This window comes from Haliotis cracherodii, unplaced genomic scaffold, assembly GCF_022045235.1.
Source record: "Haliotis cracherodii isolate W230 unplaced genomic scaffold, xgHalCrac1.p SCAF_4, whole genome shotgun sequence".
Classification (NCBI taxonomy): domain Eukaryota; kingdom Metazoa; phylum Mollusca; class Gastropoda; order Lepetellida; family Haliotidae; genus Haliotis; species Haliotis cracherodii.
The window spans coordinates 64,850,395-64,878,280 of NW_027266297.1; the positions used below are offsets into that span (position 1 = coordinate 64,850,395).

General features: G+C 39.3%; 1 protein-coding gene across 1 annotated transcript; it reads right to left on the reverse strand.

The window, feature by feature from the left end:
* Positions 1-1,008: 1,008 nt before the first annotated feature.
* Positions 1,009-23,935, reverse strand: LOC139480418 (sodium-coupled monocarboxylate transporter 2-like). Its single transcript, XM_071263486.1, has 16 exons — positions 23,591-23,935; positions 21,638-21,706; positions 18,965-19,016; positions 14,651-14,718; positions 13,889-13,969; positions 13,097-13,167; positions 11,424-11,561; positions 11,000-11,135; positions 10,579-10,667; positions 9,842-9,954; positions 8,651-8,724; positions 8,346-8,432; positions 2,466-2,662; positions 2,079-2,179; positions 1,807-1,889; positions 1,009-1,113 (listed from the first exon to the last, which is right to left on the reverse strand). Exons 1-16 carry the CDS (start codon positions 23,924-23,926, stop codon positions 1,009-1,011), a joined length of 1,800 nt encoding a protein of 599 aa, XP_071119587.1. The 5' UTR covers positions 23,927-23,935.
* Positions 23,936-27,886: the final 3,951 nt, after the last annotated feature.

Genomic DNA, 27,886 nt, shown 5'->3' on the forward strand with positions numbered 1-27,886 from the left:
CAAAGCCCTGCAGCTGATACAGGCAGAGGAAACGATTGTTGAAGATGCGTACCTCCCAAAATGACAAATCCGCTATGGGCATGTTCAATCCAGTATGGCTGCCAAACCACGTGACTTTTGACATGTGCTCAAGAACACAAAATGCCAAATAGCAAGATAGAAAGCAGTTGCGGCAATTACTTTGCATGATAAGATTCTATTCCATGAAATCACGTAAAAATGTTTAAGACAACTTTCGGCCGAAAGTAGCATTCAATATGGCGGACATCAAAGACAAATCACAAAAGTGGCTTAAGAGCATTGTGGTGTCCTTCATAGAGACAAAGTTTCCGAAGTTTTGAAGCTATTGCTGTGATGTTGTGAGAGAAGAAGATATGGGTAGCCAAGTTGTGAGAAAACTGTTAAAAAACATGACCAAAACCTTCAATCAAATATGGCTGCCTAACGGTGCCTTGTAGCTATTGTGGTCCCAGTTGAAAATGATAGGCATCTGATTCCCCTGCGCATAACAAATTTGGAAGACATTGGGCAATTAGATTTGAAGATAAATGCTGCTGGAGTTGAAACTTTGATGGGTTATCTGCCCCTAGCCATTGGGATTTTTGTGGTAACTGCTTCACAGTGGTGTCGATGTTGCTGCTGATTTTGGAGAGATTCTGGCCACTGATTGTTGAGGTACGGCGGAATAATAATAAGAAGAAACACAACAATTACAATATGGCTCAACAGCCTTTCAGGCTTGGAGACCTAATAAAATACGTTTGGCTGATGGCATTGTTATTAGCTAAATATATGCAGAGAAATCTGTGAAAAATAAGATTTTAAGTGAATACAGATGAATAAAAAATAGTTCTATTTTTAAGTGAACGTTAGAAAAGTAAAGAAAAAACTAAAAGTATTGTCTTTATTACTTGAATATGAGATATAAATGCTGAGAATAGTAAAGTGAATGCGGATCCCGAGGCCATCGTATGTAAATAATTTGAAATTCATTCCAATTAACACATTTTATAAAACTCTGTTCTTGATGAACGATTCTGTTTGTTCCTCATCGTTTGAGCCACTTGGTCCTTCCACCGGGGCATCTGATGTGTCAGCAAACCTCCTTGAAGTCTGCAACAAAAACAGAGAAGCATATGTTAAAGCCTAAGTTCATAACTACAAGCACACATGAAGTCCCTGGTATTGGGAAAGGATGCATGGGTAACGTGCTTGTCATTTATTTGTTAGTTGTTGCTGCAGTGAGCAATATTCCACCAAAAGTCTAATCGAATAGGACCCATACAAACCAGTCACTGAACGAACTTGGAACGTCCCAAGCCTCGGATACGATGACATGTAACAGAGCCTGAATAAAGTATCCAATCCGTTACTTTTTGTGTTTGATTGAGGTCTTCCGTAGACTATATATGGAATGACATAGCCAGGCCCTTGATTGACAAAATTAATCATAAGCAAAATGTGTCTTTCAATGATATTTGATAACAAGATACATGCTTTCAGGTGCCTAAACAATTGAGAAATGAAGACGTCATGACGAAGAAATTCAAGGTTAGAAACCATCACGGTTAGAAACAAGAAACCATCTTGTTATCCAGCTTGGTATTTTGAATTTCTTAGCACAGACTAGATAAGCCGCTGAATATTGTTTCATAGTTGTTTCCTTGATATCCAACTCTGAAGGATTAGATGAATATACTCATGTGCCATGTTGTACATTTAAGTTAGAGGAGTTGGTACCTTTTCACAAAGTTATAATTCTGCAATAAGCTACGACCTCCTTGGGTTCTGGCCCATGATACTGACCATCACATGTTCTTCTTCCTGTTCACTCCTCCAGAAGAAGAATTTTCTGATGTAGAGGGGGTTAACTTCATCCTTGTTTCCACCTGCAGTATTCAGACGAAAGTTTGTTTCATAGCGATGTTTTGATTCATTTTGTCCCTCGAAGGTGTAGGGTGCTCAATTGAATATGTTCTACGAACGTACATAAACAGAATTCTATCAGTTTAGGACCAGAACCATATTCAGCCTGAAAGGATGAGGATAGTATATTATGTGGTTATATTGTCATTTACCTGTGGCCAGACTGAGGACAACGCCCACCACCTGCACGATGATGAATCCAAACACATGGTACAGCATGTAGGAGAGGCTGTAGAAGGCATCGAGACCTGACCTAGCAGGAAATCATATTTAGTTACCAGACTGGCAGAAAGAAAACACTGAATAAGTCATGATTAGGGTTGAATTTCATGAGGTGTTTCCTCTCAATGTGGAGATGTATTTGACTTCATCCTTCTTATTACCATAACAAACGTAATTTCTCTTTTCAAAACAAATACAACAATTCAAGATACTCTTTTATGTAACTCATAAGCAGCTGATGTATACAGTTTGAAAGGTATTAACCATCATATATATTGTTTTTCTTCTTTAACAAAGCAAAGTGTAGCGAGTGTTACCCAGTATATTGGCGTAGATCATCACTGGTTGAGTTCAGTGTCACCATGGTGTATGGCAGAGAGAGGTTGACACTCGGGCAGTGATCAGTCGGGGCAGGTGGTAGAGGGGGCGTCTTCCTCACCCCTGGGGAAAGTCTAGCACCTACCACCAGCCACGTCAGGCAGCTGATCCCAACCAACAGTGCAACAATAGCGCTCTAGGGAGAGAGGATGGATACTATATATAGTAATACAAACTTGCCGATTCAAACATCTTATCTCTACACCATGGACCCAGATCACATCATACTTTGCCATGCCTACATATTTATTGCATTCATTTTCACAAAAGGGTAAAGAAACAACATTAATACAACGTTTGCACATGAGCTACAGACCACGGATACCACCTTCAAGGTATAAATGCACCTTGGTGGTCAAAACAAATAAGAACCATCATTTTCATGTGTTAAACCCATGTACACAGGTTGCACGATGCTAAATCAGTACGTCGCAGGTATCTCTTTTGAAGATTATCTCATGAGCCTTTACCCAAATACGATACCACTGTGTCACAATCTTCTTATTAGCTAATCAGCGTCGATGCTTATACATTCTCGGTACAGTTGAGAAAAACCTTCAGACAAGCATATCTGATATCTGTATCTCAAAAAGAATATATTCGAGCAGTTCAAATAGTTTCTGATCGTCATGACATGAACTCCCAAAAGGGTTTACTTGGAGGGCATATTTTGCACTGGAGGTTGTCTTATGCTGAGATCGAAATTTCCTAATCAAGGCAGTAGAAAATGAAATGTTTGGGTGGTCAAAGCTCACTGTTCACTTGACGCGACCTTCTATGAAGGTGTTGCCACGTAGCGACGAACATTCCACATGCAACACAATAACATGTTTCTCCCAAGCCTGTAACAATGGGACAGGCCCATTCCGAAAACTTAACTGGTTCAATGATGCCCCATGATACTTGATGAAGGCCACCCTTTAACACATACTCATATAGACATGACAAGTCTCTATCCGTGCCTGTTTCCGTGCAAAGCTCATCAGTTGTAACAGGAATGCAGAAATGCAGGAGGTAAATGCTGTCACTTTTCTCCTCAGACAAGTGAAACTCTGTTGCTGCTACAGACAATCGACTCATTTGTGTGAGTAGCTGCAGACTTGTGAACACTCGAATAGTCATAAGCGCATAGCATGACGCATTAGCGCTGTACTGTGGGTGATGCCATATCAGGTTTAGTTTTCTCACACTGAAGAGCGAAATCAAGGGTTTGTCATCCACAAATAACACTCAGTCAAGCTGAGAGTAATGCTTCTCTCAAGCAGTCAAAGTTCTGGAAGCGTAGCTAATAGGTCTTTCTGATCCATCAAGCATTTTGTGCGCCAAAACAAATTCAAGTCCGTGTGGTGAAGTGTCGCACTGCAGTAACAGTAGCAATTGTTGGGTCAACATGAAATAGAAGTTTAGCAGAATGCAACAAGTCTTTAGATAAGTCAAAAGCCTGTTTCTGGGTCTTTGTCCAAGTTCAAGGAATACCCTTCTGTAGTAAGGCATACAGTGGAGACAGTGTATTTGGCAATAATGGATGATAATAATTGAGTAAGTTCAGGTAAGACGGTCTGTAGTACAGGAGCGTCTTGTATTGATGACATACTCTTGTCAATAGGTCTGAGACCTTCTTTGTCTAATTTATTTCAAAGCTGTTGAACAGAGTCTGTGATGAAGACACAATTTTCTCTTCGGAATTTTAGTTCGGCTTCAGACAAATTTTGGAGGACACTGTCAAGAACTCTCAAGTGATGCTGATCATCAAAACCTGTCATCCTGGTAGGCAGCAGACTGATGAAGTCCTTGTGAAACATTCTCTATCATCCGTTGAAATATGGTTGTGACTGAAGCAACAACAAATAGAAGACGAGTGTAGCAGAACAAGCCTTTGAGAGTGTTAATAACAACGTACTGCCTTGATTCTTAATCAAGAACAACTTGTTGATAAGCATTAGTCTTTTCAAGCTTTGTGCATTTCTGTCCTTCTGTCAACTTTGAACACAAATCTTGAAGTGTTCGAATTGGGTTATTCTCTAACTGAGAATACTGGTTACTGTCAGCTTATAGTCTCCACAAACTGTGACTGTAGAAACTGTGTTTTTTAAACCGGAACAAGGGGACAGGCCCATTCTGAAAACTTAACTGGTTCAATGATGCCTTCAAACAAGTCTTTCCAACTCTGTTTCAACTTTTGGTTTCAAGGAGAATGCAAGTAGAAACGTGGTTGAACATTCTTGTCAATGTAAATATGAGCCAAGTATCCTTGTACCTTTACAAGGACATTTGCCGGTTGCTTTAAGACATATTCCAACGTGAGTTATTCAGGTTCAGAAACCACATTCACTGTAACTTCAGACAAGTGAGTAGGGTTGATTAATGCTGCAGCAGAACCAGTGTCAGATTCCAATGCCGAAGCAAAGTAACAATATATGGATCAGTGTTCACAGTATCCTGGAATATGGAAGCGACAAACAGATCTTCGGGTTATTAAGAGTATATCAATTGATCCTCTGTCGCCTTGGGATCAGAATTTTCTGAGCAGCTCGACTTCTTGAGCTATTCTCATTGCTGTATTTAAAGTTTAGTCAACTTAAGACAGTAACTTTCTCAGAGTATTCTCGTCAGAAACACCACATACAAGTCTGTCTCGAAGCATAGCACCAAAGTTTCAGTTCTCACTAAACTTCCTGAACTCAGCTACACATGCTGCAACTGATTCACTGTTTATCTCTTGTGTGAAACGGTTTCAGAAGGTCAAGGATTGAAATGGTTCCTCAACCACACTACTAGGTCACCAAATGATTTGTCAGAGGGCAGGTGTGGCTGTAGTAATGCACGAAATAACTGGTACGCGACAAGACCACAAGCGGTCAACAAAATACTTTTGTTAACTCCTTCATCGTCAATTTTGTTAGCATATATACGCAATGTTCTAACTACTCACACAACTCTTCCCAACTTACTTTCTTCGGGTCAAATTCCGGTAAAACACCAACTGTAGCCATAGTTTTCTGTGAGCACCAACTAGCAAACAGTTCACTTAAGTTATAAACATCATTTAGATTCATCATTCAATTTATCCGCATAACAATGCAAGACGGCAAGTTCGTATTTGAATACATGCGCGAATACTGAATCACAACTCTCAACTGCGTCAAAGTTCAATGCGAGTTACCCCAGTTCCAACTACTTGTCAACCTTTCACAACATCTTTAATCCCATCCTCGTCGCCAAAATGTTGTACTTCCAGCGTAATGCTGCATGCTTACGTCAAAGTTCAATGCGATTTACCTCAAGTTCCAACTACTTGTCAACCTTTCACAACATCTTGAATCCCATCCTCGTCGCCAAAATGTTGTACTTCCAGCGTAATGCTGCATGCTTACGTCAAAGTTCAATGCGATTTACCTCAAGTTCCAACTACTTGTCAACCTTTCACAACATCTTTAATCCCATCCTCGTCGCCAAAATGTTGTACTTCCAGCGTGATGCTGCATGCTTACGTCAAAGTTCAATGCGATTTACCTCAAGTTCCAACTAATGGTCAACCTTTCACAACATCTTGAATCCCATCCTCGTCGCCAAAATGTTGTACTTCCAGCGTAATGCTGCATGCTTACGTCAAGGTTCAATGCGATTTACCTCAAGTTCCAACTACTTGTCAACCTTTCACAACATCTTGAATCCCTTCCTCGTCGCCAAAATGTTGTACTTCCAGCGTAATGCTGCATGCTTATGCTCAGTCTTTAGCCGCACCTCAACACTCCACATACACCGCAACACTCCCAAGTGTGTATTACCCAGAATGCTAATACCAGAAACCACCAGTTTACAGCAGCTAAAACAAAATGTAGGACCGCCCAGTTAAATACATTCGTCACCACTCGCCCCTTTCCGTAACCTGCAAGAAGACTCGTCCCCCTGTCGATAAATGTTATGTGCGAAAATACGACAAACGACATACGACAAGTTCTTCGTCAAAGAATCCCTCAGAAATAATTTTTGATTTTACATATGTCTTGTATCTAAAAATGTACCCAAGACACAGTTAAATGTATTCAATCATACTGTATAATTCCGCATGTCCCGATGTGCTTTAAATTGCATCTGAAATATATATAACATATGGGGAAATATATGTGAACCATTACGCAACGAGCTGACAATTGTTTTAGGTATGCCCGTTTGCGCTAAGACGGAACCCGGTCACAAAAATGGCCACGAGATGGGCACGAGTCGCTATTCGGCTTGTTTTGTTCCCACTCTGCTAATAGCCCAGCAAGGAGGCGTATTCTACTCGCGGCTGTTCATACAAGAGTTATCGGAATACCAGACCATCCAACAGTAGAGAACCACAAAAGGACATATTAGGAAACAATCACTGTGCCACATTCCTGGGGCATTCAGAGATGCAAACCAACACACCCCGTGTGGACACTGATGGATATAGTGTAAATTGATGACACAGTCTAGTATAATTTCACAATATATAACTCAACAGTTAAAGTGAGTGAGTGAGTGAGGTCAAAAATAGTATGTCATAAGATATATAGAAACTAGGTCTTGCAAACACAGCGCCAGTATTTCACCACCATATCTTCAAACATCCGAAGTAATAAAATGATACAAGGAACTTCCAAAAGAGCATTGTCTCCAGACCTTGACCTTAATCAAGACAACTCCTTAATATCCAACATTGCCAATTCCCAGGACTGTGAAGTAAAAGTGAAACAGTAGTCGGTAATGAATGATACACCTATGGTGAGAATGACCTGTAAGTAACATGGCACCAACATTAGATGTGGTAGGATTTGCAAATATACATGCAGATATACTGTGTCATCTGCGAAGATAACACCCCCGAAGAACCGGGTTAGATTTGTCTTCGGCAACGCATGCTGTCCGCCAGAGGCAACTATGCTTGTCGTAAGAGACGTCTAACGGGATCGGGTTGTCTGGCTGCTCATGGTGTCAATCACTGGATTGTCTGGCCCAGACTCGATTATTTACAGATAAGAGTCACATAGCTGGAATATTGCGTTTAACAACAAAAAACAAACTGTGTAGATGTAATCATGCATCAGAAACTAACAATGTTACAATCATGTTTTGCTAGAACCAGAACACTGACCGTTACCTTTGACTAATCGTGACCAAAACCGTTTCAAAGCAGGGTTTCGTTCTAATGAAGGTATACACCGCGTATAATCATACACCCAGTGATACCTTTTAAGAGAGAAAGGTGTAACAAAACACTTTTTGAGTAGGTTTTTTTTGTGCCTCGTGAACTTGAACTTTGACCTTTTCATAACATCTCCCAACCATCTCTATTCCGTATATACATGTAGTAGTCATGAGAAAACTCCCCGAGTCAGCCGTGTTTAAATTCCAATGACACCTAAGAGCAGTCCCGTTTCTGAGGAATGTTAATTATCAAAACGAATGATGACAATTGGACTAACGTCACCCCGCGATAATGCCGTGGTGATGCAAGCACGCAGGTCTTTTAATTTGTTTTGATGTTAACATTCTCTGAGGCGAAATGACGCCACAATGTATTGCATGATATTTGCTTGGACGAAGTTGGAGCAATTTCGTTAAGTTTGTTAATAATACGACTGTACATACTTGAGGCTGGAAAAGACAAACAAAGGTATCAGACTAAGCAATTGCTTGTTTGGTGAAATTTGAAAATGATATATATATAATTCAAAAGCTTTCATTGTAATATGATACCAAGCAACTCTTCAATCGGTATTTCTCAACAGTGGCGCTGCAAAATACAACTATACTGGTAAATTGATTTGGGAACATCAGCAATGCATACATACTCTTGTATTGACAAACGGGAACATGGCACCGAGGTAGAATAGGCCGAACATTGGTCCAGCTGTGATTGAGTTGGCACTGTAATAGATCTGAAACAAGTTCCTTCTTGACTTTATTCAAAGTAAAAATAAAAAATGTAAACATGTAAATGATTAAATCAAATGTAACTCAACACGCTCAGACAGATAATGGCCCTGAAACCTTTTCACCTAGAATAGGAAGATGAAAAAAGTGACGGACTAATTATCAATACACTATTTACTTCAATACGTTCAGAGACAAATATTTCGCTTTATCCTGTTATCACCTGAAGTAGGGGAATGGATTTCAAGGATGACACACATATCGCCACGCCAAAAATCACAACACCCCACGCCACCACTGAAAAGAAAACCAGAAACAAGAACGATCATAACATTTTGGTATGGTGTCTGTTTTCCATCTTTGTGGACAACATTCAAGCACAAATACACAACCTGTCTTAATGCAAAATCGTATATCAAAACATACTACCAACAAATTGAAACAAAAGGAACTAATCATTTAACTGTCTCTCCCGTTAAAGTTTACATTTACAATATCGTGACGTTGCATCTGAACGTAACATCAAATCAGAAATAAATCTCACATCATGCAGGAACAGCACGTGGTGCACGTGCAAACAGAGGCCAAAGTATGTGCGCCGAAAAATGCAGTTGAGCTAAGCACACGCTTAAAATGCCTTCGAGACAGTTTCTCAATAAACAGACAAAATGGCCAATTGTGGGTCAATTGAGGTGGGGAACGTCAGTATCCCAAGTTTCCTAAACGTGTGGAACGTGTGTTTTGACGTGAACGGTTGACTTCTTTCCAAAGTGATGATATTGTGTTTCGATGAACATTAAAATGTCTGGCAACTTCGTTTTGCGCCATTCTTGTTTGCTGCATAACTTCGCCGCCTATGACATTGCTGTGGCATTGCGTAAACCTTATTTACCGTTAAACAAAACTGTTTTTATAAGCACCTATAGCTATCAATCATTGTGTGCTGTTAACATTTAAACAACACGTGTATGAGTATCATGTTTCCAACAAACACGCAAATATCCAAATTGTACGCCGTGCATGAATACATGTATGAACGCGCAAATTGTGTATCACGACCTTGGAATCGAGTAGATCTCTTCATGCGAATGTGTCGAAAGATACGTTAATGAATTTCAGAATATATCTATTTTCACTGAATTTTGTATCAAACACAGTTTTTTTCGTTAACCTCGTCGGAATTGTACAATGGACTAATACGGTTATTGTTTTGTCACTGTTTTGTTATGATTTGGAAAGGGATTTGTCGACTCATTGTCATAAACAAACTGTTCAAGACAAACATGTCTGGCAGTTGCCATCCAAGAACCCGTACATGTATCTCAAACAATAGAACATAACATTCATCACTGACAGTGTGTATTTCAATGCAAAATATAATTCAGAAACATTCACTCGTTTTACTCTGTTATACCTGATACTTTGGCAACAGCCATTTGTTTAAACTCCGACATTGTAGAAACACGGGGTTTTACGAAGTCCTCCCATGTTATGTGCGCGAGGGCCGATAGTCCTGACGATAATGAGCTGAAACAAATAACACTATTTAACTTCATTAATTCCAGGTCAAGTTAACGTGTTCGTGGTTGTACAGTTAACGTGTGCACATTCCGGCACCTATAGATATCGCTGATAGACAGATACAGGTTACATGGATATGGTTATTTATATACAGGTTACAGGATACGCTCACCTTTCTGTGAATAACTGGTACCATCACTATGTCATCAACACATACCAATGATGTAATAGTGGGTGAGTGAGTTTGGTTTAACGCCGCTTTTAACAGTATTCCAGTTATATCGCGGCGGGTCAGCTTAATGTGGGAGGAAAGCCCGAAGTGATACAGGTCTCAGACTTTTACCACTTCGGTGAAACCCACGAGCACAGGTATGGTGCTGACAAACCTAGAAACATAATTGGGACGAAATGGGATTCGAACCTACAATCATAGGTTTCTGTATGATGTAGTAGAAATCGTACAATGGACTCAACTAGAGACAATATAGTCGTACATTTTGGCTTCTCAATGTCCATTTGTTTTCAAATTGTGAAAAATGATAAGCATGGTGGTGAAATAAATTCCTTGTAAGATTATCCATTTGTGAATACGACTTCATATGATCCCACAACGTATATCACAAAACTGACCTGAGAGACGCACTGTAGAGTGCTGCAAGAAACAGTCCTGGCATTCCTGGCATGCTTCGGAAAATGTCGATTGTCATGAAGGGTAATACCTGGGGAAAAGAGAGTGAAAGGAGGAGCAAAAGGTGAGTGGAATGTGTTTTAATCAGCTCTTGCTGCAGTTTCAGATATATTTTTACAGTTTCAGTGGAAAATATGTAAATAACATTGCCCGTATAAACATTGGCAACAGTTGTCTAGTCTAAACAGTAACATATATCTTTAATAGTTGCGAAAGGAACTACACGGACGCATTTTAAAATCTGTTCTTCTTTATTCAACATTTATGAACAGGTTTTTAGTATTTACAGCGCATGTATGAATGAATCAAACGCGGTTGTAATTGTACTTTCATGTTAATCCCTAAGGGTATTTAACCTTTTACCTGATCACTTTTGTAGATCTGATTTGATACCACAGGGTCGCATCTCTTGTAGTCATAGTAACCATATGCCACAAGACCACCAATGACGCAAAGGATTCCAAATACAGGACTGCAGAGCACGCCAAATATCATCGCTCTTTAACAGAAACATCGAGTTGTTATGTCACGTTCATCAAAGTGAAAGAAGGTAGTTAAAATCTCATAACACGAAGCTCTCAAATATATTCATGCCTAATATAACTTGATGCATGTGTGTGTGTGTTTGTGTGTGTGTGTGTGTGTTTGTGTTTATGTGTGTTTATGTGTGTGTGTGTGTGTGTGTGTGTGTGTGTGTGTGTGTGTGTGTGTGTGTGTGTGTGTGTGTTCAATTACTATACAATTATGCAAGCAAAAGAAATTGAAAAAATTAATGATGTGTTCATACCTTCTTGCTTCAGTGAGTGACTTCGTAGCGGCAATACGCTGTAGATAGGCAGGTCGGAAAAGAATACCAAGTGTATTAAATATTCTGGCAAAGCCCACGGTCCACACAGTGTGACGGATTGTCGGGTCAAAGTCATATCTGAAAACAGAAGCAAAATGTGTGGGCATTTCATGATGGCCATGAACAGATGGCGTATCGTTCACAAGTAAGTGCTATAGCTACTGATCACAATCCCACCCGATATGTTTGATAACTCAGTATTTCCTGTAGTTCTCAGTATTTTCCCACTGTTCTTGGTGTTGACTGACATTGGGAGAGTACCCGGGTTTGAAACCAGGAATACAGCCCTTCAGACGATCTGGGTAATGCAGACTGCAGGTAAGACTGCAGTGTTGGGGAGTCGTCACATTCTCCGAAAAGTTGGGTGGGTTTGACTAGGCAGCGCTTCCTGGGAGAAGTCCAATTCGCTATCTGGGCTGCGTGTGGAGGGGGCAAGGGTCCTGAGCTGATGATGAGCCTGACCAGCCTGACTGTGCCAGGGTCACCCATAACCCTCTTTGCTGCATTTTCTATTTTAATCTGTAGTAGTAGTACTACTACTACTACTAATAATAATAAGAAGAAGAATACGGCGACAAAATCCGTGAAAATGCTAAGTAAAGTAGCCAGACAAATGGACCAATATATAATTGTTAAGATTAGTTACATGGTGACATGACTCAAACCGTTAAAATTCTATACCTCGTGCAGACCTTCCTTATATGTTCACGTCCTTTTTTAGGTTAACAATTAACTTGCCTTTACCATGTGTTTGTGATTGGTGCCACTGGTGGGGCAGGATGCACTCACCCTTCGTTTATGATCGAGAATGCGAAAACCTGGCGTCATCACTATTTGATAGTGATTCATAAATACACGCTCATGATATGGTCAGACTCGTATACTCTTATGAATATATGATAATTTATTATCCTCCAACCACTGCGGTCATATAAAGGGTAATCTCTATCTGTCCATAACCCTGCTGCCGATCCACCCTAGCATCCAGCCCTGTCCTCGTAACCCATTAATCAGTACGTACAGAACACAATTGTAAAATCAGTAGATGACCACACAAGATCAATGATAAATCATAAAGACATGTTCAAACTCACCACTTTAAGTTTACAATAAAAAACGTATCAAATAAGTGTCAGCAGTAATAAATAACAGGCTCTAGAAACAATGAAAGTACACCCACGAATATTCAGACTTTCGAACATCTTTAAACTGGTCTGTCTTCGTTCTTGAATGTTGGATAGTGTTCGAAGCTGGCAGGAAAACGTCCTGTTCAGAAAGGTATCGAATCAACACTTGGCTCCGAGATAAAACGACAATTATGTCGGAAAAGGTCTCAAATCAACGTTCTTACTAAAGTACAGGCAGACTTAAAGAAACCGTATCATCCCGAAACCTCTCGAACGATCAAGCCTGTCATGTTCAGAATCAGCGAGGGGGAGGTAACTCTTAATTTCACTCGCCGCCAACAGTCGCCATTTTACTAGCACTTCAATGACTTGCTGAAACTGAATAAATTTACAGCGGTTGCTCTAATAGAAGACTTATCTCCCTCTAACAACAACCCGGCAACACTCCAATCACCCTTTTTCGCATATGACAACACCAGTACTCACATGATAGTAAGTCTTCCTCCAGACTTTATCCTGCTCCATATCTCCTGCACTCCTCCTACGTCAATGGTGCCCTGTTTCATTTCATTTAAGATTTGAATACAATTCAAATCAATCTGTATCTTTATCATCCTGAATACAATTCAAATCAATCTCTATCTGTATCATCCCGAATACAATTCAAATCACTCTCTAACATCCCGAATACAATTCAAATCAATAAGGAAATATTCCAGTTTGTTCGTTTGCTGTTTAACGCCGCACTCAGCAATATTCCAGCTATATGACGGCGGTCTGTAAATAATCGAGTCTGGACCAGACAATCTAGTGATTGACATCATGAGCATCGATCCATTCAATTGGAATACGATGACATGCATCAACCAAGTCAGCGAGCCTGACCACCCAATACCGTTAGTCGCCTCTCATGACAAGCATAGTCGCCTTTTTACGGCAAGCATGGGTTGCTGAAGACCTATTTTAACCCAGATCTTCATGGTCCAAATATTCCAGTAAAGCAATATCATAAGTGGGGGCTAAGGGGTGGGTGGACCTTAGGTGTCACGTGCCCATGCAATGAACACGAAGCTATCCTACCACCCTAAACAATACCACAGTCGAATGTTTGGTATTTTAGGGACTTATTTGCCATTTTCCTAACAAAAAAACTTCGGTGACGACTACGTCCGTATTTCGTGACGTCATGTGACGTTATCCGTTATAATATTTAAGAAATACTTGATGTTACAATATGCTATTTGTGAAAGTTCTTATATGTGAAGCAATATTTCTCACCTTTATTATGACTGCTAGTATCCCAGTAAGCATTAAGATGTACTGGAGAACATCTGTCCATATCACCGCTTTCAGGCCACCCTGGGAACGTAATAATTATATTATGATAGATAACCATGTAGGTGAAATGTGAAATTCGGTTTAAATACTGGACCTGAAGTCTATCACATCAGAAATTTTGAAACGTTTCAGCAGATATTGCAGGCATCTTGTACATTTATTGAAATGATATCAATGTCATATTTAGATGTTTGCAAAAGATACATCCATTTCGGGATATATGAAACTAGCGAATATACGATGCTAAAAAAAAAACTTATGCCATGTCACTGCAAATATTTTTTTAGAATAAGAAAATAGAAGAGGAAGAGATACAAAGAAAGTGTGACCTGATGGAAAGGATCATTGCTCAATATATCAAGTACATGAATGCCTAGGCCTGACTTCATTGTTTAAAGGCTGATGTGACATTGCTTGAAAATTGAGTGTTAGATTTAAAACCTTTTAACAAATGAAAATACTATATTTCATCAACTAAATAAAAATATATTTATCAACTAATAAACTATGATTGTCAGTCAAACCAAGTTGTTTTTCAGTCAGAGCTCAATGACATACAATGGCTACCTCCAAAAGAAGATGCCAAACAAAAACGCATTTTCGGAAACAAATACTTTTTGTTTCAAAACACTCACAGCTCCCAAAATACATCCTATGAAATTACACTTCATTATTAGTGACCGTGGCCAAAGAATAACTCACAATAGAAGTGTAGAGAACAGCTGCCGCTGACGTCACTAAGATTGACCCCACCGTCGAGAACCCTGTCACTGAAAAATATATAAAAGATGTTATTTGTCTTGAGTCGTCACAACCTTTGGAATCCGGGTAAGAATATAGGTCCCCAACAACCCATGCCTGTCGTAAAAGGTGACTAATCAAAACGGGTGCTCAGACTTGGTTGATTGGATGACATTGTCTATCAAAGGAATTGTTAGATGCTAATGATGTCAATCACTGGATTGTCTAGTCCAGACTGGATTCTTTGCAGACCTCAGTCATATATATGGAATGTTGCTGATAGATGAATTAAACAACTGAAAAAACAACTTGAGTTGCGTTTTAGGTGTGAATTGGGGGTCGGGGTTGTGAAAATAGTTACTATCTCAATAAAATTTTAGCTGAAGCACGAAAGATATTTCCTTGAAAAAGGAAATATACTGCTTAATTTCCCACAGGGTTAGAAATAACCACATTTTGAAAGACGTCATGCTAGAAACGGGGTCATAGCTGAAGATTATTGACGTCATCTTACACTATGCATTTCTCTTTCTTCTTTCGATCCTAGGTGGAAACAAAGGTTTCCAGCTTCTTTAAAAACAATTCACCCGAACACACCCAGGATCACCATGGTCACCTCTCAGTAATTTGGGTCATGCATGCTTTTCTTGCCGTTGACCCACACGCGCTGAACACATGGCTACCCCAGCAAACACATTCTGTTTCTAATCGCCATCTTGTGGTGACGTGTTAATGTACCAAGGGGATTCATTTAATTTTTATTTTTTTTGTTCATTTTGCATCTTTAACTGGGTAGTTTTCGTTTCTACATGTTTCGCATCATGAACGAACAGTACACGCGCTGTCCCGCGTGGCTGGCTTGCAGACAAGTATTTTCACTATCAAACCCACACTACATGGACTCCATGGCGAGGATACTCCTACAATACTGCTTACCCGGATTACCATTTTCAGAGGGTTAATATCCCTCTCCTCGGGAATTTTCCTCTCCTCATCGGCACAGAGACAAGCCTCATCGTTTGGCGACAACCATTGTCTACAATACATCCTTCAGGTTTCCCGTCTCCACCTCCAGTGCGACGTACAGATGTCCTTGTAACATCACAAGGGCCTTCTCAGATACGTCCCACTTTGTGGAATTCTAATGATTTAACATCCATCTCGGTGTAGCAACTTCATACTCTTTTCCAAGCTATGACGTCAGCATGCCTCCCCTTAGTCACGTCCTTCTCCGGATACAGCAACTTCCAAGCTGGCATGTATGCCAACTTTTGACATCGACAATCACGTCTACTTCGCTCATGGATCCATTGCCAGAGGAAGAGTTATTTGACCGTCGTGCCTCTCCTGCTTTGTCCACAGGTAGTTTTCACACAGCAGATCCAGTTACCTTTCTCATTTGGATTGTGGATATAGTTCAAATTTCCCAGAGTACTTTGGCCGAAGATACTTTATCATCTTTTATTTACCCTTCAGCTACCTAGCCACCCAATATTACACTTCCTCCAAAGCCGGTGCGAGCTGATCGATTACAGTCTCCACACTTTGTCTCATCTGATGCAGGTATGCATGACCTAGCAACTGTGGCTCCCGAACTGGATGGAGATACGGTGACATTGGTCCCTAACGTCCGTTTTCATGCTCTTCTGTGGACGATAGAGATCTAGTTCACCTACACACTATGGTGAAAAAACTAACTTGGAAAGAGAGCAACCAGCTTTCATTTCGACTCAGCCAGACCTGCAAGAAGATTTGAGTAATGGGTCCAGCTGTTTTCATGGCTGGAAACGCGGTGACAAACCAAGTGGACGGACCCTACCATATCTTCTCCAGACCTAAAAGTAGTGCCGAAACTCCCAGATCGGGAGACATGGCTTCCATAATACTTGTCTCGATTACTTGTCTCCTCTTGAGAACGACTGGATACCATCACCCATCGGCGGATGATTGTGACTATTAGACGACGCATTTGTACAAACCTTTCTACAAAGCCTGGTCCCAAAGAAAGAACATGAAAATCTTCAAGAAATTATACCTTGAGGTGCCTCCGGTACATCTTAACCTCATGCAGTTTCTACTTCATCAACTCTGTTAGATTAGAATATCAACACCTAAAATCTCAATGTCTTCAGTGTATAGGGGCCTTCTTCGACATTAGTCAAGGAAAGATTTTCGTGCCCCAGCATCGTTGGATGAAGATACAACACCTTGTGTCATTAGCGCTCAGACAGTCCCTTTATCTGTAACAATGCCATCAAATCCTCGGTCTCCTGAGGTCAGCACAGGCTCTCACCAGGAGAGGACAACTCCACATATGACCAATCTCTACAACGACAATTGTCAGGTTCAAATATCCCTGAACCACTTACACTTTTGAACTACTTACACCGACATATCCAATGGTAGTTGGTTCTGTCGATGTCTGCAAAGGAGTCTTTTCATGGTCTTTTATCCCAGTGCTACATCTCTTCATCGATGCCTCAACTGTGGGTTTGGGGAGCTCATTGTCAGTAACTACAAGTGGCAGAGCAGTGGTTGCGCAAAGAAATCCATCTTCTCAACAACCTAGAGTTCAAAGTAGTGGCAATAGTCCTCTGTTCCTCCAATACCATGAACCAGTCGGACAACCTATCCGTCAGTTGGTACATAAAGAAGATGGGCTCCACCAAGTCAATGTCACTTAAAACAATTCGCTTGAGCAATTTGTTTTCAACTGATCGACTCACTCAACATTCAGGTTCGGGCGAGAGACATCCCAGGCATCTCCAATGTCAGAGCCGACTCTCTTTCCCGACCTGACAAACCATCTACCATGAAATGGCACCTGCATCCAACGATTTCCATTTGGGTTTCGAGATATTTATAACCTGCTTCAACTCTTCAGCCATCCTGGTTCGTATTTCCCATTCCATATCCTCGGGCCTGCGGTCACGACACATTAGCAATCTTATCCACATGCTAATGGCTTTCCCCCAACCGGTCTTCTCCCTAAGGTTCTGCAAATGATACGTCCACCAGACACCTCACAAAGCTTTTGGTCACATCCTAATGGCCAAGACGGAGTTAGACATCATCCACCTCTACGAGATTGCATCATCCACATCTAAGGGTCGATTTTCATTTTCAACCTCACTCTCAGCTGTTTCACCCAAAGCCCTCAATATGTGCGCCTGGCGCATTTACAGAATTTACTTGTAGCCAAGGGTTACTCTTGAAGGTAGCCAAAACCATTTCTGAGGTTCATACATAATAAACGCCACAAAAGTGGACGGGTTATGAAGCCTACTGGGTTTTTTTCACACCTGCCACTGCATCTCCACAACAAATTGCTAAATATCTTCACCATCTTCACTTGACATAAATGAATAACACGGGAATATATCTATTAACACACTAGACAGTGTTATTTAATACGGCGTTGAATCACACCAGTTTCCTCGTGTATATCCTACGATAGTTGTCTTTATAGACAAGGGAGTTGCTTCAATCTTCGAATCGAGGAATAATTTTTTAAATTTTTACTATAAATTGTATATTCATAACACTTATCCTATCTGACACGCCCATCCGTCAATCCCTGAATCCATCCCTGAATCGGATGAAATATTTTAAAAAAGCTTGAAACCTTTGTTTGGGCACTCCAGGATTAAAAGAGGAAAGAGAAAAACATAGAGCGAGGTGGGATAAGTATTATTGATGTACAATTTATTGTAAAATTTACAATTGCACTCACATGTTTGTCATACTGCTTTCACGAATTCATATAAAAATTCATGTATTACCACCGCTCTCGCTTGAGAGAAATAAAAATTCTGACTCTCGCTTCATAAGATCAGTATGGCACACATGCTCGTATAATAGTTTCTATTTAAACGCTATTAGAGGTGCCTGCCTAAATACGTACAAAATGGACCAACTCACGACACCACTGAATGTATGCTTTACATCATAGATGGAGGTTGGCTATTAACAGGCATGCTTATGGACCTTAACTGTACCAATGTGGTATTAACGTGAAACATGAGTGGTACATGTTGAATGCAGGTGTGATACAAGGGGAGTACAAACAATTAACAGTGTACAAACGTGGTAGCGATGTATTTGGTGTTGGTGCCAGTTCTATTATGGGATGTCGTTTAAATGTATTTTGAGTGCTGTGTAAGCTAGAGATACATGTGTGGTGTTTAGGCTAGAATGTTTCAACTATGCACACCTTCATTGTTTAGTAAATACACAACAAATGATGTCTTAATCAATGTCGTCCATTCGTCTTACCGGCCTGCAATGCCATTCCTTGGCCAAACAAGATTATGCTCATGTAGAACATCTGGAAAATAAGCAATAAGGAATAAGATTAAATGTGTAAGGAGAAAACAAAACTCGGTTAGTAAACCCTGATCTAGGGGGGACTAGGTAAGTAAAACCGAGAGTGGGGAGTGTTTCTATAACTTATAAACCTAACAATTTAAAAGGACGGAATATGTTATTGCTTTGATAGCGCTAAACCTGTGTGTCACTGAACGGCAGTATTGCACATGCCTGTATACGCGTGGTCGACTGTTATCTGTTTTGCCTTTTGAGAGTACAATCGAATGTTATGAAACAACTCGATGATGATACAAAAAGCTTGCTTAACTGAAAAGTAACACATAACAAACAATATGAAATTATTTTTTTTACCTATCCAAATTTATAAACCAATACCATTTCTTCAATATGCTACATGTGTGATGTAAACATGTTGCGAAGCCTGCACTTCTCTTTATAGGGTGTTCATGAGTCTTGCCAGTTGAGAGCGTTGAAGAAGCCACACATTAGTGTCAATCAATTAAAAACGAAAGAAAGTATGATAGTCCTGTGGGGGCAGATACGTTATTGCTATTCACGCAAACTAAATGGCACAAAATAATCAAAATAGTCAACACAAAATGATATTGTTGAAATATTTAAGTAGGGACCGCAGAGGATGTACAGTATTCAGTGAGATGAAACCCGTTACTTTTCAAAAGGTAAGATTAGTATCACTATTTGACAAATAAGAAAGCGAATTTCATCCAACAGAAGTCATTGATTAACTATACACAAACATGCAGACAGATACACCTTTTCGAAAACCTTCGAATTGATTTCCTCACAGGAAACAATTAATCAGTATCACTTATGCTCAGTATCACTTATGCTCTAGATCGTAAAGGATAAACATTCATTTACTGTCAACGATATACGTGACAAATCTTTCTTCGAGGTGGTATGATTTAGATTGTTCAAAATCTACAAAGTTCCTGTTATTCACATAACATAAAACTTAATTCCTAATTCCCTCTCTTATTGGTCAGTATCTGTATGCAAACAAAGTAATTCATTGTCAAACATTTTTTAACAAAATGTACTTCCCAAAAGGAGAAACGCATTACCGGTAATCAGATGTTTGATGTGGGAAGAAACACACATTTAATGCACATCTGTACACTTTAGGGTAATAAAAGTGACAAACAGTTTTGATCTCCGTACAGAACACAAAGGGCGAGGAATACCAGGAAAGGACATCGAATGAAATGGCATTGTCTCTGCAGTGTTATCAGGAGGAAACGTCTTCAGATGAACTTATATGAGTCGCCATGCATACTTCAAAGATTTAAGAAACATCTTGTATGCTTGAATGGAAGCACTGATTTTGTTCGGCAGAACATTGAAATCGATGTAAGACAGACGTCAAAATGCACACCTTGCAAGACAAGACTGCATCTGACGTTTACAGGACCGGAGGTTAGACCTCTTCACAGATAGGTCGACGTTTATCGACGACGGACAGAACACTTAAGTCAAAGTTTCATCTTGACAGCACTGATGGCTGTCAAGATGGTTATCGACGGAACATGCGTTGTCCAACGTTCTGCATTCGGTTTCGGGAGCGTAATTGTATTATCAGAGCACATCGTAGGCCCTCTCTTGGTGTAATCGGCGGCAATGTGACAGGTGTACGGTACCGGGACGAAGTTACCGTTCCTTCAGACCCATGGACATCATAGAAATTTACAGCAAGACAATGCACGCCCTCACGACTTCCCTGGGCAACAGAACATTCCTCCACCTCATTGGTCTGATGCTTCGCCAGATCTGTCGCCCATCGAACATATGTGGGATGAAATGAAACGTTGTTTTCGCCGACTTTCAAACCAACTGGTGTGACAGGCCTTGATCCTGATCTTGAATAACATCCCACAGGCCTTCCTTAATCCTCGTCGTAACAATAATGGTGGTCATACACAATACAGACTTATGAACTGGCAATATCCCACACGCCACTTTTAGCCTGAGATGTGCTGACGACTGTTAAAACTGTGATGATGAAATCATGTTTCATGGACATGAGTCAATTGTTAAGATGCAAAATCGTCCATTGTTTCGTTTTTATATTATTTCATATGCTCGTCATTGATACACAGGAAATGGTGCGTTTGTGTATATGCCCTGCAAGACTGACACTCAAGTATGACTGATATTAGACATTATTAGAGGACCATGAACGTAGTTGCAAACTATTTGAGTGTTTGTGAACAATATACAGACTATTGGTGGATTTCATAACGAATGTAAGTAACTAACATTCATCTGATTTGGTGTTACAAGTAGGATATCTTACAGGTTTCTTACACAACAGATGAATCACTTTAATTTGTACTTCAGATAAAACATGTTTGAATTCCAAGTACTACTTTGAAGTAAGTCGAATTATTTTCATCTGGCACTCTATTCATTTCTTTATGATATAAAGCAGGGTTTCCAGACTTTGCAAAGAAAATCGGCAATACGACTTACGACATCATGCAACCAAACTGTCCTTAAATGATACTATGTATGGACATATTATGTGTTAATTACTCTCCCTGACTACACGAAATTGATTATACTCAGAGGTCGAACTGTTGATGGCAAGAGGGGTCTTACATTCTGTACACAAGACGCCACCGTGACCATGAGGGTGAGAAGTCTGGACTTGAAGCGACCCTCGATATACTGGAAATGAGAAGAACCAAGGAAATAATAATATGATTTTAATTTCCTTCGAAACACTAAAAAGAATAAGACTTACAGTCTAAAATGTTTATTGTCGAGATCAACCAACATCACCTGTGTGTCACATTCCATACCGAGGATTGGGTATCCCAGTGATAATTATTCACCTGAAACTTCGATGATACGTGCGTACAACAAGAAAGAAGTGAGCAAAGCTCACATACCCCCGTTATTCCCGCTGGTCAACAACAAATAGTAAATAGTTTGTTACTTAATGAAATATTACATATTTCTATGTGATTTGAACTTCAATGTTTTAAAAACTAAGATTGAGTTTCAGTCATAATTGACCCCTTCCATCATGTTTCAATGAAAACAGCAAAAGAGAAAACTTTCAGAATCTTATAAAATATATAAAAAACAATCATAGTGGTTATTGTAGCAGGTTTGATGAAGCTAGGATACATAATATTGTAAACATGGATCGTACAAAAACTGTACCCAAATTTTATGTTTAACCATGATTCCATAGAAACGGCAAAAATAAAAAAAATCAGAATCTTCAAACTAGCAAAAGGCACAAGTACTCTTTGTGGCAAATGTGTGTAGCAAGCTTGAGGAAGCTAGGATGCATAGTTAAAAAGATATGGGCCGTGCAAAACACCCACCCTAAAAGTTAAAGTTTCTTAATGTGTCCATGGAAAAGGCAAAAATGAAAGAATTTAGAATCTTCAAACTAGCAAAAGGCACAAGTACTCATTGTGGTAAATGTGTGTAGCAAGTTTGGTGAAGCTATGGTGCATGGTTAAAAAGATATGGGCCGTACAAAACACCCACCCTAAAATTTTAAGTTTCTTAATGTTTCCATGGAAACGGCAAAAATTAAAAAGATCAGAATCTTCAAACAAGCAAGAGGCACAAGTACTCATTGTGGTAAATGTGTGTTGCAAGTTTGGTGAAGCTAGGGTGCATGGTTGAAAAGTTATGGGTCTTACAAAAGCTCGGACTGAAGGACGGACTGACGGAACGCTATATACCCCCGATTTACTTCGTAAACGGGGGTATAATTACCGAATCAGATTATATGGTGAGTATTAGCCGAGCGTTTTGTTCTCATGACCACAATAGACTAGTATCAAATCTATTACCTTGAGAAGGTATAATACTATGTCTCGGCCCTAATATATGATACTGACAATGTACTGACAAGCATGGAGCATGAAGTAAATGATATCAAATAACTTCAATTAAGATTTATTAAAAAATTAAGACGTATTTTCATTCAATGAAATACGTTCAGAATCTGCATATGAATAAAATGCGGACATGTCAAGGTCACATATTGGAACTGTCCCTCTTACCGCCCTAAGAGTAATATGGTTCACTACTTAGTGTGCATATTTTTTTTAAAACAAATATATGATAAATGATAATCATTGATCCATGATCATATATATATATATATATATATATATATATATATATATATATATATATATATATATATATATATATATATATATATATAGTTAGTTAGTTAGTTAGTAAGTTACCCGCGCTAGCGGGACAAAAACTAAAGTAGATGCAATAGGACTTTTTTTTGTTTTTAAATGTTTGTTTGTTGTTTAACGCCGCACTCAGCAATATTCCAGCTTTATGGCGGCGTTCTTTTTAATGAGGAACAGAATTTATGAACAGTTAACAAACTTATTGAAAAGGGAATAAGTTCATTTTAGCAACATGTACTACTCATTTTACCATTACGGGGGGTATGAAATGGAAATATAACCTCCCCTTTGCCAGACAAATGAATGCACTACACATAAAGCTACTCCCTGTCGACCGACTGTTCATGGTCATGGAGAATGTGAAATACAACACTACCTGAAATGGGCTTGATAAGTTCAGTCTCTTCAGAAGGGTCAGCAGGAGGCACATGTCTATAAGTTTTCCCACTGATTGCGCTATTTCTTTGAGAGCCCACATGATGCCATTACTATACGCCTCTCCTGATGCTCCAAGCATGGTAATGATGGACGTGAACGAAGCCAGCATCGACAACGCTATGGGGAAGAAGGGCATAGCACGTCCAGCCAGGAAGTACTCCTCCAGTCTATCATGTCTGCCGACTATGGCGTGGTATATGCCAATAAACACTGAGACGGCTACCATGACACCAAACACTGTGTAATCCCATTTTCCGAACGTGTGAAACTCCATTGGCGCTGTGAACAAATCAATTGTATAAAACTGTTATATTCGGACTTTAACTTTCAACATATCAATACCCATACCTGTTTCGCAGCTCAGTCATCAATGATGCCATGTCAACAAATACATGGACGTACACGTGCTTATACAAATACTTAACATCTCAAGCACCTGCTTTTAACATTTATGCAAAATTGTGTGTGAGACATTGAGGCAAGAAGTAGGCATCCTCATGGGCACCAGTTATGTACCCCTTCTTGCTGAGATGTTTCTTTGTGCATAAGAATCGAATTTGCTGCACGGACTCTGCTTTCTGCTCAAAAGGCTATTTAGGCTAGGAGTTAGCTTCAGATATATCGATGATCTGATATTATTCAATAACATATTCCCTTCTACTGATTTACAGAAACAGTATTAGAAGAGAACGTGTTTTCAGGGACCGAAGTCGGGCAATAGATGTTTTAGATGATATTGATTTGAATTCGCGATATCAGTTCCCGATACATGCCATCATTGAACTGGTTAAACAGCCATCTCGACCGACTTAGCGTTCGCGTTCTCTCTCTACAGATGTACAAGTGTTGTGTACCTTGAGATACTTTGCTAAAGAAGGTCTTTACATAGAGATCATCTATATTTACGGAGTTTCCAGACTACTTTCCGATACCACGTCCGCCATTCACCGTACCGTCCGACTGATACATTTTCCAACACTGGCCAATCACAGACAACTTATGGAAGATTTGCACCAAATATGTTGTTTCCCAAAGTTTTTGGATGTATTGATTGCACCCTCATCCCTATACAGAGACCTAAAGTGGACGAGGTCGCCTATGTATCACGAAAAGGATACCACACTGTCAATGTTCAGGCAGTGTGCTACGCTAAACTTCGGTAACTATAAATAGTACGTCCTTGACCCCTTTACCGGAAATGTAGTACATAGACTTGCCAATACTTTATGAAGTATAATTGGCAGTGGTCTATAATATAATTTAATTGCAAAATAAAGTCCATACCATATGAACTTTGGTAATAAATGTATAAAGTTCTACCCTTTGTCCATGTTAATTGTTAATACAGAAAAGAATAATGTATAAAATAGTTTTACATTTATTTTTTTAATAATAATAATTCATTAACATGAATAATATGTTCCTTTTAAAAATATAATAAAGAAAGGGTATTTCTTGTCTCGATAAACCTTATTATGAGCAAACAGTATCTGGAGATAAATCTTATATTTATGTTTTCCCGTTTCACCTATGTTGTTGTGAACAACAACTGTTCATTGATAGAGAGCTGTCGAGGAAGATAAACCAGATGGATGACTGCTTAGTGATTCAGGGTAATGAAAAAACATGATGATATTCAACCTGAGTTCTCTTGTCTATATATCGATAATGACTTGTCTATATGAAAGTAGGCTATCCATAAATCATAGATTCCTTACATGTAATCTCACTCTGAAACCTTTCCAACCCATCATTTTGCTTTATTTATTAGATCAAATTGAATTATTTGTATACCATATGTGAGCAGTGTCTGCAAGAGAAAATAGGAAAATATTACATTATGTATGAAAGAGTTACTATCATTCCCCTGTATATGTTTACAATGACATGTATAAAGTAAAATATTTCTTGTGCTTCTGAAAAGGTTTGTTATATGCAAATTATACATGCTATGAAAATTAATAATACATTATGAAGTTACAGATATCTATGTAAACCGCATCTACTGACCCCAGTACTGAACCCAGCCAAAACCAGCGAGGAGAGGTATAAAAGGGCCCACACTGGTACCCGCAACATCATAGAGAGTGCCTTTGGAGAATGTAAATCCAGATTTAGGTAAATATATGCATCCTAGTTTGGGGTTCCTGTATCAAAGTATTCTCGAATGACTCATGTTAATTTAAAGTAATTACTAATGTAGCCAGTGATGTCAGATTCTGAGACACAACTTATTTTCCAGGTGCTTGCACAAATCCTCTGGGTGCCTGTTATTTGAACCTGAAAAATGCATAGCTGTCATCACTGCATGTATGCAGCTACACAATCTAGCAATAAGCCTAAGACTTTCAATTCCGCTATAGCCTATACTATGGCCTGCGAGGATATTAGAAGGAAAAGGGGCAATACAAAAACTAGCTACAGCAGCTGAGGTATCTAGAGATATTGCTCAGGATTGGTTAATGAAACAAGCAATATGGCAAATATATACCTGCGAGTTTATGGGATCAGTAACTAAACTGTTTACAAAACATGCGGTTACAATCAGGCGTGATGAAAAAGAGCTCGTCGTAGATAAGCTATTGTTGAAAGATTTAACGGAACATTAGCAGAATACTTGTTTGGATATCAATGTGCTCAGGGGATGGTGATGACTGATAAAAGATCAACAGAATGGGTGGCACGAGTATCAGCTGTTGTAGAAGCGCTAAATAATAAAGTAACAAGATTAATTGGTGAGAAACCATCCGATGCTATTAAAATGAAATCTGTGACTCCTGAATCTTTAGCGCCACGGAGAGGTCAAGGACATTAACTTCCAGATAGACTAAGTGTAAGATATTATACCAGCCCTGTGAAGGAGGTCAACGTCGTGCGAGTGATCCAGTTTGGCCTCATAAGAAATATATCCTTAGTCGATTGGTTATGAAAGAGAGTGAGCCTTTTTTATATTATTTTAAAGATAGGCCAGGCAATTTGTACGAGAGGTGCTTATAGTTCCCAGTGATAAAGTATTAGCTCCATAAGTAGCCATAGGTAATGGTGGCATAGGTGGTTATACCATCCTTATCAATTCCTCGTATTGTATCTAATGAGGATAATGATGTCTTACACATTCGAAACCAATATATCATGTGCTTATCAATTCTTATGGTATTCATCTCATGTTTGAATGTTCTACCGTTGAATAATGCCTCTTTATACTGTTCATGTTTTACATGCTTTTTACAACATACTTCTTGAAACTTTTAGCTTTTCTTATATCCTCATTCTTTCTAGTATACATTTTCGGTCTTAATCCAGCTAACTAAGCAATAGGAGTTCCAGCACATTCATCCTTCATCTTACCTAATACCTTCTTATTTACTGTGCTGTGCAATTGATTATCTTTTGGGTAATCGTTCCTGCCATATCTTTATACCCATCATCAGTTTGTATTTCCATTAACAAAGAACCTGTATCAGTATATAACACCTCACATCTTGCTTCTGAAGTCCATTGTTATAAAAATCTCACAATAAGTGTTTTGACAAGAGCAATACTCAGACCAGCATATACTGATCTGTTGAATTTTAAGTCAACGAAGGACTTTCTTTATATTCACAGAAAGAATTTGACACAAGTGGAATTAATACCCTGTGGATTCTGAAGAAGGATTTGCTACGAAGTTCCATTCTGTCAAAACATTTGATTTTTCAACCTTGTACACCACTATCCCACATGACAAACGTAAGGAAAAACTTTATTCCTCGATCCAATATGGCTTTTGTTATAAAACTTGGTGAACACAGATACAGTTACAAATCTATATTCAGAGGTTCATGACAATATGTGGAAAATGAAAGCAAATACCATCTGAAGTTTACTGAGAAAACAGTATGTGAAATGCTGAACTTCCTCATTGATAATATGTACGTAAGACATTAAGGCAAGAAGTAGGCATCCCCATGGGCACCAAATGTGCTCCCCTTCTTGCGGCTCTGTTTTATTTATGCATATGAATCGGAAATTCTGTTCGGATTGGCAAAGTCAAACCAAGGGAATTTGGTCAAGAAGTTTAAAGTAAGCTTCAGGTATATGGATGATTTTATCGTCGTTCAACAATCAAAAAACCAATTCCCTTCCACTGATTTACCCACCTTAACTAAAAATAAAGGAGACAAATGAGACCGCCTCTCTGTTTCATATTTAGATCTGACCCGTAAGAAGCGACTAACGGGATCGGGTGGTCAGA